At 37.3% G+C, this 12779-nt stretch overlaps 1 protein-coding gene and 1 pseudogene across 1 annotated transcript; both read right to left on the bottom strand.

The window, feature by feature from the left end:
• Positions 1-383: 383 nt before the first annotated feature.
• Positions 384-1304, bottom strand: Or5ac15 (olfactory receptor family 5 subfamily AC member 15). Its single transcript, NM_001001104.1, has one exon. The coding sequence runs from the start codon at positions 1302-1304 to the stop codon at positions 384-386; it is 921 nt and encodes a 306-aa protein (NP_001001104.1).
• Positions 1305-6515: 5211 nt separating this feature from the next.
• Dppa2l-ps1 (developmental pluripotency-associated 2 like, pseudogene 1) lies at positions 6516-7610 on the bottom strand (annotated as a pseudogene).
• Positions 7611-12779: the final 5169 nt, after the last annotated feature.

The raw sequence follows: 12779 nt of genomic DNA, 5'->3' as shown, positions 1-12779 counted from the left end.
ATATCATTTCTTTTGATATGCTTGGTGTTGCTCCCAGCAGGTAGTTATAGAAACACAGAATTTCTTTAGGGAATAAATATTCAATGCACTATTAAAAATTGCATATTATGTATAAAATATATCTGAAAAGACCAGAGTTTGTTTATGTTATGGATATTTAATTTGCTGATCTAATTTTAGTATATCGTTATGGGTTTGGAATAACAAGTAATTGAAAACCGCCTTCAAAGTGCACATTTATGATTTGAAAATCTATGAAAATTATACAAACTAAAGATTATACTTCATCATTTAGCAATATATAAGTTTCCTATATTTGATAACTCAAGATCAGAAATTTTGATGTATTTAATAAATGAGCACCAAAATTTTCTGAAAAACATTTATGACCTTATGATTTTTCTCAGAGCACCTAAAACTTCCTTGTTTCTTAAGCTGTAAATGAAGGGGTTTAGTAGAGGAATCACAATGGTGTAAAACAGAGAATACATTTTATTCTTATATTTACTTGGTCCAGACCCAGGGCTCACATACATGAAGAAGAGAGTTCCATAGAACAAAGAGACAGAGAGCAGGTGGGCACTGCAGGTGGAGAAGGCTTTTCTTCTGCTCTTCTGAGACTTTGTTTTCAGGATGGAAAAGAGGACATGGGCATAGGAGACTGCAATACTCATGAAGGTAATGGCTTGTATCACGGCAGAAAAAACAAAAACCACAAATGCATTAACAGATGGGTCAGTGCAAGAAATTGTATAGAGAGGCAGGATCTCACAGTAAAAGTGATCTATTACATTGGACTTGCAGAAGGTTAATCTAAATAATAATCCTACATGAACAAGTGGATGCAGAAAACCGATTATATATGAACCACTTATCAGGCAAGTGCACACTCTGTTGGACATCACCACAAGATAGAGCAGAGGGTTGCATATGGTTACATAGCGGTCGTAGGCCATGGCTACCAGGAGGAAGCATTCTGTGGTTGCACTGGATCCAAAAACATAATATTGGGCCATGCATTCAAAGAGGGAAATCATTTTACCATTGTCTAAGATGTTGACAAGCATCCTGGGAGTCACTGAGGATGAAGTGCAGGCATCAGCAAAGGCTAAACTTCCAAGGAAATAGTACATGGGAGTGTGAAGATGAGAATACTTCCAGATGAGCAAGATTAAGCCAAGGTTGCCCACCATGGTGGTGACATAGATGAGGAAGAACACCAGGAACAGAGGGACTTGCAGCTCTGTACGATCTGTTATTCCTCTGAGAACAAACTCAGTTAGCTGGCTTCTGTTCACCTCCATAACATCTCTTAAAACTGTTCACTGAAAAGAAAATTAGGTGAAGAAAACATTACCAAGGTTCAAACAAGATGGAATGAATGTTAATATCACATCTTCTCTCTTATATGCACATTAATCAATACTTAAGAATATAGAATGTTAGTATTTTTATAAATATACCTAGCATACAAAGAATTTTAGAAAGGTTTTGAGATACAAAAATTTTAATATTTTTTATGAGAAATATTGAAGAATACTCTAAAGACACCACTAAGGTCTTACAGTAGGTCATAGTAACTCTAAGATGCATAGTTAGCTATATTTTGTTCACCAGTAAGAGTCAAAATTATTTAATGCATTATGCATCACAGTTATTTTAAATAATACTGATAATATTATTACTAATCAATCTCTCAACCATTTTTATGTTCCTTATACTGAACAGAGTAAACACGAAAAACTATAATATGTCATTAATTTTTCCTAAAACAAACAAAATGATAATAAATCAAATTCATATTTCAAGTAAATATTTTTAATTTCCTCAATAAAATTATTCTGAGTAGTCACTACTTCACTTTGAAAACTAATAATTTGCTATCTTCTATATTATGTCACTGTCATTCTGAGCTTATGACATAGAGATGATAACTGAGATAATGTAACCAAGATGTTAGAGTAACTGTGATAAGAGGAAACAGACATGCTCACATGTATACTATTGATTTGTTTGCATATTAAAGGTCAATACAAGAGCTCTCCTTACACTTGACATTTCCAAAATGTATTCAGGTGACAATATCTTTTAACAGTTCAATAACATATGCTTCTAAAGAGGTTGTAGCAATTCTCCTGTTGTTCATATAATGGTGACTACAAGGGATATTATGAAAGTTAGAATATAGTAATAAAAAAATCCACAATCCTGCAAAAATAATCTCATGTAAATAAGGAATGCTAAGTGGGAAAAAGTCTTCCACAAGAAAGAACACACCCATTGATTATCCAATACTAAATGATCAGCCCTGAAAACACATACCTACAAGTAACAACATATGGACTGAGAAGATTCTTTTTATGCACCTAGGAATATAAATATGTTTTATATATATTATATATGTGTGTGTATTTGTGTGCATATACACACACACACACACACACACGAGCATAGCATCAGTTAATGAAAAAGCAATGAATTTGAAAAAGAGCAGAAAGTATATAGGAAGAGTTGGAGAGAGAAATGGGTAAATACATAATAATTATATATTTTTATATATATTATATAATATATAGTCTCAAAAATAAAAGTTAGGATTAAAAAGATAAAAACACATTGGGAAGAATTCCCAGTATCATCAGTGTCATTATTATCTGGATTCCATTTAAGTGTTCCCATGCTAAATTTTTTAATAGAAAATTAGACTACAATGAAGCAAATTAATAGATAGCTATATTTTATTCACCAGTAAGAGTCAAAATTATTTAATGCATTATCCACCACAGTTATTTCAAATAATTCTAATAATTCTAAATGATAATCAATTTCTCTACCATTTCTTATGTTCTTTATACTGAATAACAAAGATAAACAAAGCAATATGATTTGTCATAAAGTATTTGAAAGTTTCATAAACTACAACATAGTGGAAAGGATATATTTTGTTGAAATTTCTTTTGAGAAAGGGAAGTCCTAGTGGCATCACAATCCATCACTTAGTCATAGACATATTATGCATGATTATGAACATAAAATATTCTTCAGATCTTGAAATCCTGTGCCAATTATCTACAACAAAAAGAACAGCCCTAAGTGTCTAACTTTCCATGACTGCATGGACAATTCTTGGATTCACAGGACTGTGGTTCCTATGAAAAAAGCAGCGACCTGGTCATTCTGCTTTCTATATCATTTTTTTCAGTTCTTTATCAAGTTAATGATATATTCCACATAATAATCTGTGACTAACAGAAACATGTTTTCTCAAAGCACAACTGCCCCACCCTAAAACATACAATATGGAAAACTGAAAGGGGAGTTAGTGAAAATAAAAAGATGAATAAATCTTGAGACAGAAAAAATATATGCATGCCCAAAATTTTTTCTGAAAAAATATACATTATAAAATTTATTCTTTTTTTCTGTTGAGAATTTGAATAAAATGGATGTTCATTGGGCATAGTAGCATATTCACTAGACAGAGAAGCTGATAGTAAATTTAATAATTATATGTGATATCCTACAATAAATCTCCAAAGACATCCGATTATCCCCATTTAGTATTTTCAATGTATTCAGCAGTAAAACTGACCCTTTAGATAGTGATTTCATACCTTCTGCATATTTCCAGCAGTGCTATCTGAATGATGAACTAGGTGAGAGCAGAAATGGGAGAGCTGAGGTGTCACTCACTTCTGTGATTCTCAGCAGTTGGACAAAATATTTCTGATATCAGAAGACTTGAAATAGTAGTATCAGAATATATTTAGTTAATAAAATTTTCAGCATATTTGCTCTGTAGCATCTTCTAACATAAGCCTTTTTTAAATGTTACTTAAGCCTTTATTTAACTGACAGAATTAATAACAGATTATGAGGTAAGTGTGACCGAATAAGAACAAGTAGTCTTCTGTCTAGAATGGACTGCAGGCGGGAGCGGGATATATGGCCAGTATGTAAGCATGCACTTTATTATTATTTTTACAAAAGCCTTCTTTTTATTTTCAAAAATTTTGAGTCTCAATTATATCTCTGAATTACTGGGTTATCTGCTTTGTCCAATTAATGAATCTTGTCTTAAAATTTTCTCTGCCAAGTATTGGACTCATCAAGGTGCATAACCTCAGCAGTCCATAAGCCTACATTTTGTTATTGATGTCAATAAGCAGCGTAACTGAGAGGCTAATCATAGAGGCCCTCCTAGCGTCACCTGACTGAGCTCAAATTTCTGGCATATGTGTACCTACGTGTGTTTCCATAAGACTGAGAGAAACAGACAAGATATTTCATTTCTTTTCAAACCAGTACCTCTTTTTACTACACTTTAAAGATAAATCCTTTCAATAGATATATTCCTTGCATATTAGCACTTTTATGAAAAAATAGTATTAAAAGATTGCACCTTTTTTTAAAAAAAATTACATTCAAGTAAAACACTGTGTCCTCACCTAATCCTGGTACAGAGTTGCATGGATGGGAATGCTGTGAAAATTAAATCTCATGAAGAACTCTTAAGATGGACGACAAAGAGCGCAGACAATTGCTCTCTTCAAGGTGATCTTCCTTAAGAGGAGTTGGGACAGAAAGATATTCTTTTCATATCTTAAATGCTACCTGTGATGTTAACAATGAAATTCCCTCAATGCTCCTAGAAATATCCCAGTAGAATAGCCAGCCCCCAGGTAGTTTGCAAAAATTAAGAAGTCACTGCTAGGGAGTCTATTATAACAATTGCTTCTCCTGCTTTCTTTCTTTTGAAAACAAAAGCATTAAAAATTAATAATAATAAAAAAAATCTATTCCACTGAGATCCTTCTGAACTTTTAAATAAAACTGGCTTTCCAGGTAAATTTGGTTTAGGATAAAACAATTTACTACAATTTCTGGAGGGAGTTTGGGACAAAGGGAACCCTCATTCACTATTGATGAGGTTGCAAACTTGTCCAGCCTGTTACTGTGCATGTAGAATTTAAATGAATATTTTCCATCTGAGATTTTAATACTCCCTCCAAGAACCAAAGACTAACAGAAACCTCAACATCAGGCAGGAGAAGCCTTCATTTGAGTTATTGGATAGAGTTCTCTAAAATTTTCCTAAAGAATTGATAAGACATTGTAGGCTATTGCTGTTGCCCTTGGTTGCATCCAAGAGGGAGAAGATAAGGCCCTATCACTGAAGGTTTCATGCCTGACTAGAACTGACCTGAAAGCCTCCTCACTGACAGGATTTCATGATTTCAGAAGGTCCTAAATTAGCTTCAAAAGGAGGGAAGCAAACAATAATCCTACCTAAAAATGATGCCTATGAACCACCACAATGACCAACATGATACAATAAGATATAAGGATGCAGTTGGGGAATGTGTACCTTGACAGTACCTAACATTTCTCTAGTTGGATGTAAGACATGTCCAACAATAGGGAAACCATGCTTAATACTGGAAACCTAGATAAATACCTAGAGCTAGGGAAGTCAGAGTTCTTGAAGAACCTACAACTGCCACTTTATTAAATGAGAAGAATACCTAACTAAACTCTAAACACTTGCCAGCATACCCGCAGGTAGCCCTCATGAACTCCTATTTGCAATAGACAGAAACCACTACAGAAAACCACAACCAATCAAAGGGCAGCTGTGATGATCAGCCCACAACCCCAGATAGGGCTCAGGAAACATTGTAGAAGAGGGGGGCCAAAAGACTGTAAGCAGGAGTGTGCTGTAAGAGTGTGTCTCCTAGTAACATCAGAAGTTACTGCCATAAAGTCTCAGCAACATGACTGCCTAAACATGCACCAAACAAGGACAAGGACAGGCATTCCAAAGTGTATGGAGGAAAGCCCATGAGGCCTCAAACCTACACAAAGCATTACAGCAAATAAGGAATGCTGAGCATAGATGAAATCATCTTTCCTATTGATATCAATTAGTGAAAACAGAGGGCATAGATCTGAATAAAGGCAAAGATGGGTTTATAGGAGGATTCAGAGGGAGGAGAGGAAAAGAGAGATGATACAATTATATTATGATTTTGAAAGTAAAGGGGAAAAGAATGAAGGAGAAATAGAATCAGAGTAGAAGAAATGAAATCCTTCTATTCCTATTATTTGTAGGTTTGGTATTTTCATACTGTCCTACATTTCTTGCATGTTTTGTGTCTGAAAACTTTTAAATTTAACATTTTCTTGGACCAATATATTGATTTTTTTCAGTCCTATCTTCTATGTCTGAGAGTTTTTCTTTCATCTCTTGTATTCTGTTAGTGATGCTTGCTTCTGTAGTTCCTGTACTCTTCCCTAAGTTTTCCATCTCCAGGATTCCCTTTTTTGTGTTTTCTGTGTTGCTTCTATGTCTATTTTTCAGGTCTTGAACAGTTTTTTTCCAATGGTTTGATTGTATTTTCCTGCATCCTTTAAGTGATTGATTCATTTAGATTTTAAAAGCCCATGTTACCTTTATAAGATTAAATTTAAGATCATCTTCATGTGCTTTGGCTGTGCTAGGATACCCAGAGTGTTCAGTAGCTCCTATCTGCAGAGTGCTGCCTGCCATGGACAACACACCATCTGAATCCAATGGTTCATGGCAGAAAGGCCTCTACAGAAGTGGGAAGAGGACAGTGATTCACAGACATTGGCTGAGCAGCTCTCGTAGCAATTGTTCCTCAGGCTGCAAATGTGGACCCCTGAGGTGAAGTTAGAATTTCCAGTATACCATTCTCCTGCTTTGACAGATGCATGGAAGCCCAATTCCTCTGACGATGATCTTGGGTTTCTTGGGACACAGCTTCATTCTGGCCTCATGAAAGGTGTTGGGAATATAACATTCTTGTTTATAATATGAATGCCTTCGAAGTCTCAAATAAGCCTCAACTTTCTTGCCATTCGTACTCAAGTTATGATAATGACAGCACTCCCAAAGAGTGCTCCAGGACACATCATTAATAAGGCGAGGTGGCCAAGAGACAGGTGCTTGGTATGGTTCTTGTTGGGTGTTGATTTTCTTATACCTCTCCAGAGAACAGACTGGTGGTTTGCCTTCTATGGTTGAAGAAACATTTGATTTCATAGGATATTCTGTGTTTGGTTCCTCAGTAAATGGGACAAGTGTTAACAACCACACTTTCTTCATCCAAAATTTCCTTGGATTGGTTCTTGTTATAAGTTTCCTGTCTGCACCTGACATTTTTAGGCAGGCTCGGGAGAGGACTAGCTTGAGTCTTCTGTCTGTCCCTGGTGTTGACTGGATGTTCCTGATATCACCAGAATTCTTCCAGGAAGCAGGTAGAGCCATGCCTAAACATGAAACTCAGAGAACTGAGCACTGCTCAATTCTTCTGTCTGTGTCCCTGGTGAACCTGAATGTTTCTGAGGCCTCTTTGGGAAGGCAGGAAGAGCTCTGGGCCTGATAGATCTCAGGGGATAGAACTCAGTTCACTGCTACTGGCTATGTCCCTAGAGGAACTCAGCAGGTAGTGAATTGGCTTAGAGAGGGTTTCATATGGATGGACCTGGGGCCTAGCAGGTCTCCTTGGAAAGGCAGGCAGAGTCATGGCTTGGAAGATGGGACTCATGGGATATCATGCAGCTCAGCTCTGCTAACTGTACCCCATGAGTACCCTTCACTACATTTTTAATATTGTTATGGTGTCAACGCACAAGTCGTTCAAGGTTCTGCTTCTCCCTCAGAGTATCCAGGTGCCACCATACACCAGGCTGAAAGAATGAAGTTGAGTCTGGAATGTTTGGGGTCTGCAGATCCCAGTCTTGCTGGGAGTGAGGGCCAAGGATGGTGGGGGTGGGGAAGGCCTTCTCCAAGGATTTTAGTGTTCTGTCTCCTCTTTTAGATGAAGGACTTCGCTGACAATCTTCAGTGAAACTACTTGTGCACAAACACTTTAATCAGGGTGAACAAAGGCTATAAATGAACCTTGGAGAGTAGGAATTTGTCTTCGGGGTGAATCTAATTCATTGACTAGAGTTTAATAGGAATGCTTCAATTGCATAGGGAAGCATTCCAGGAATCTCTGGTGCTTGCTGATCAAGTCCTTATCAGGAGAAGGAAGCTGATCCTGTAATCTAACCAAAGCCATTTGGCATTCAACAGGTAAAGGATATGGGTTTTTTGAGCTCTGAAGAAAAATTCAAAGGAGAAACCACCCATTTTGTGCCAAGCTCAGAAGGCTATGCTGGCAATGGAAGACTTCAACCTTAATTATCAGGTTTTCTGCCCTGTTTCAAGTTTTAATGGAGAAATGTCACCAAAGAATTCAACCTGTATTATGGGATAGCATTGTACTAAACCAGAACCTGATTACCAGTATTTATATTTTTTATATCCCTACTATCTGCTATTTTTAAAACTGTATGGGGCAAGGTGTAAGCATCAAAATAAAACAACACAAAACAGAGGGTTTAATGGTTGGAGGAGCCAGGAAGACAGGGGATTATTGAACCAATTTAATTGCTTGGTGGATTGAAGTCTTGAGTGCAAGTCTGCAGATACTTTTAAGGGTATATTGGTCTCAAACAACATTTGATTCATTTACACAGACATAACATTTTTTTTGTTAATACTATGTAAGTTCTCCCAAGTTTAGCAGTCATTAGGCCCTAGAAAGAGAGTTCATCTGTTGCTGGAGGGACCCAAGGCTGTTATCTGTGGATGCCATCACCAATTAAGCTTGCCTTGAAGGTGTCTAGTCAACTGGGTTGTCTGGACAAAGGCAGATTCATAGCCCCAGTGTTGTTGTAAAATTATAGAAAGGGCGCTGTCTCTCCCCCCCCCTAGATCCAGCAATGCAGTACCCCAAGATACCTGGTAATTATCTTGCCAGAAACACACATCACAACTCTGTGGCAGCCCAATGTCTCTGCCACCACACATTCTTCCAAACTCAATTCTCCACAAGAAAGAACACACAACACAATAACCTTTGATCCAATTGGTGAGGTATACTTGGCCACCTAAACATACAAAGCCCTTAAGAATACACATCCACCCCTTAGGAATATTCACATCAACCTGTGAATAAACAGAGTAGAATCTTAACATCAGCCTCTATGTTCCCTCTACGGCTTCTTCTGCAGTCTCTTCCAGTCTCCTGTCCCCTCCCATTCCAATCTCCTCCTCCTCCCTAATACTGTTCTCCCTCCCATCCTTCCTTCTTGTACAATGACAGGCCTCATCCTATCTTCTACCTTCCTCACCTGTATGACATCATCCTACATTTTACCCTTTTTGTCTAATTAAAAAAAATCTTTTCTCTCAAATATAAGCTGAGCTCAACTATTATCGTTTTGTTATTAAAGGTATAAAATATATCTAACACCCAGTCGAACACTTTATCAGTTAAATAGAACATTTAGTTATCCATTCCAGCTTAAGAAAAGCTTAAAATCTATGTTATATTCTGGCTAGCTTGTATACTATTTGATAACTATCTAATAAAATATGTACTTTTAGAATTAAACAGACTAATAGGCTATAAGAATATAATCAGTTTTCAACCTTGCCAGAAATCTGAGAATGACCAACTGTCTCTACATATAGGAAGCGTAACATGGCTTCCAGAACCGAGAGGTTGTAGAGATAAATCTCCACTAGCACAGTCCTCTGTTAGCTAAATGTGAGAGCAAGTCTTCAGCCTTCTGGCCCCAAATCAACTGATAGACTTTTGAAATTCAGAAATCTTGAAGGGCTGATAATTCTGGCTTGGTAAAATTAGCACTCAACTATTCTGCATAAAGTGTCCCATTTGAACAGTATTAGTCTGTAGATGAAACAGGCAGTTTCTGCCCAATGACTGCCTAGCCACAAAGTATTATCTCACCTGGAGGTAGAGATGTTCAATTTCTTCATTAAATCCACCGAAAGGGAACTGTTAGGAGCAGACATGTCTCAACAAAAGATAAATAACTTTAAATCTCATATTTTGTGGACTTCTGACATTTTTGAAAAATATCTACCTATATAAAGTAATCTGGACTGTAGTCTTTATACCTTAAATATTATCTTGAAAGTACTTTCACAAACTAAGAGCCATTAATTTGCTATTTGGCCCTTAACTCACATGCTTAATCAACTCAGAAGTTTCTAATGACATCAATGGAAGGACTGGCTTGAAACCTTGTACTTTTAAACTTTTTTGATAAATAAATTCTATACCAAAGATATGATTTTAACTTAATTAGCAATAGAGATTATGACTGTACAAGTCAATCTAGCTAATTCCTAATGTAATGTAATGGTTAAATTACAACCATTTATAGATTTCTCAGAATAACCTTAGAATAACCACTTTCAGCCCCCCAAAAGTCAAGGGAATTTGGGTGATGACTCTTCTATAACTTCTTCAAGTTGTACATGGATGTTGAGATATCCTTGGGGGTAGGGGGTAGGAAGAATGAAGCAAATGTTGTAGCCAGATGTATCCTGATTAGACCCAGCTGAAAGGCCTTGAGACCAGGAATCCAAGTAGGCACACTCTATAAAATACAACTCTCAAGACAAATGTTTAGAATCTTTTTGTTCGATTCTTTTGAATCTAGTTTTTCAGGCAGTCTTCCTCTCTCAAATCTGATCAGTAATACTCTGTGAGGTTTCCAGAGCCTAATCATACTTTTTCAAAACAAAACCTTTTCCCCAGAATACTGTGCTCCTTAGTCTGTAATGAGAAAAGCTTGTATCTTGCACTCTCTCCCAGAATAATAATATAACCATTAAACTCAAAGTCACACCCATTATGAAGATTAAACAATTTTTAAAAAGGAAGTAAGCTAAACAATAGTGTTAAACAATGAGCCTGAAAGGCCTCTGTACTTTGTCATATCAGGAAATTAACCCAAATTTCCTGTGGAGCCCATGTTAAGAGAAACTGAACTTACTGTTGTGGTAAATATAAAAATTAACCACAAACCCTCTCTAACTTGCATCAACGAGCCATATGGCCTTTAGCTGTGTAATTCATAAAACAAGCTAAACACCTTCTATCAATTCCAATATCAATAAGCAATTTATAAACCAGGACTTTAGCCCAAAATATACCAATCTGTTAAGCTCTCTACCTGGAGCCACAGATTTTTATTTAACCTTAATAACTTGTAAATATCACAAGTCTCTGCTTGGAGTCAGTGACTAACTCTCCCTATGTAAGTTCTGAACCATGGGTGAATATCCCCACGTGATTTGGGTAATTTCTATACTCTCTTCTTAAACATAAACCTAAATTACCTTTTAATAATACATGTCATTAAGGAGTAGCTTGTCTAACTAGGATTTCAACCCAAAATTCCCATGGAGCCCATGCTAGAAGGAATATGAGTATCCTGAAAGACTCTCTTTATTCTTTTTTTTTTTTTTTTTTTTTTTTGGAGCTGGGGACCGAACCCAGGGCCTTGTGCTTGCTAGGCAAGCGCTCTACCACTGTGCCAAATCCCCAACCCCCGGAAAGACTCTCTTTAAAAAGCAGCTTTTATCTCTAACTCTCTGAGCTGTAACTTTTTATCACACTGCAGGGGACCTACAGCCTGCTAGCCCAGGCTGTTTCTGTTTCTTTGCTTAAATTCCCACGCTTGAGACATCACATGATTCAACATGGCGCTGGTCTCCTCTTACTTAGAAATTAAAACTTTCTCTCAACACTTAGGATTACTAGTGGATTCCTGCCCCATGTTGGGTGCCATCAATTGTTGTAAAATTATAGAAATGGCTGTCTTTTTCCCACACTAGATCTGGAACCAGAGTGCCCCAAGATACCTGGTAGATATCTTGCCAGAAACACACATCCCAACTCCATGGTGGTCCAGTATCTCTGCCACCACACACTCTCCCAAAGTCAATTCTCCACAAGAAAGAACACACAACACAATAACCTTTGATCCAATTGATGAGATATAATTGCCCACCTAAACATACAAAGCCCTGTGCACATCCATCCCTTAAGAATATTCATAACAATCTGTAAATACACAGAGTGGAATCTTAACATCAGCCTCCATGTTCTCTCTGTGTTTTCTTCTGCAGTCTCCTCCAGTCTCCTGTCTCCTCCTATTCCAATCTCCTCCTCCTCTCTCAAACTTTTCTCCCACCCATTTTCCTTCTTGCCCAATGACAGGCCTCATCCTGTCTTGCACCTGCCTCACCTGTATGACATCATCTTACACCTCAGCATATCCAAGAAAGATGGTGGGTGAGTCTCCATCTGACCTGCAACAACAGTGCTGCCTTCCTTTTATCATAGAGATAACCCTGGGGAGTAGTCACAGCAGGGGTACAGAACCATGACAGGAGGTCTGTGTGGGGATACACACACACACACACACACACACACACAAACACTGGTTTTTACACCAAAAGAAGACAGGGGATAATGCATACATTAAGCCTGTAACAGTTTGACAGCACATTGGTGATGCATTATTATAGACCTAAGGGAAAGGTAGGTAATGGGTAGGCATTAGGGGAAGCTTAATCCTAGTCTGGCATCCTTTAAGTGGAAAGTCACCTGTGTTACATTAAGGGAAGCAGAGGAAAGGATCATTTATCTCTTTTACTTAAGGTAGCTAAGAAGGCAAATGCCATTATGTATACACAGTAGTCAGTAACAGGTTGTCTGTGAAAAAATAATGGCCTAAACATATTCTTTTTTTTATTTTTCTTAAATTTATTTAATACTTAATAATAATTCTTTGGTTTCCGGGCAAACATCCCACTCCCCCCTCCCCTTCCTTTTGGGTGTTCCCCTCCCAACCCTCCCCCCATTGCTGCCCTCCCCCCAACA

The sequence above is a fragment of the Rattus norvegicus genome, chromosome 11 (assembly GCF_036323735.1).
Source record: "Rattus norvegicus strain BN/NHsdMcwi chromosome 11, GRCr8, whole genome shotgun sequence".
Lineage (NCBI taxonomy): Eukaryota > Metazoa > Chordata > Mammalia > Rodentia > Muridae > Rattus > Rattus norvegicus.
Note: the sequence above shows the minus strand (reverse complement) of the source record. Positions and strands in the feature narration are given on the sequence as shown.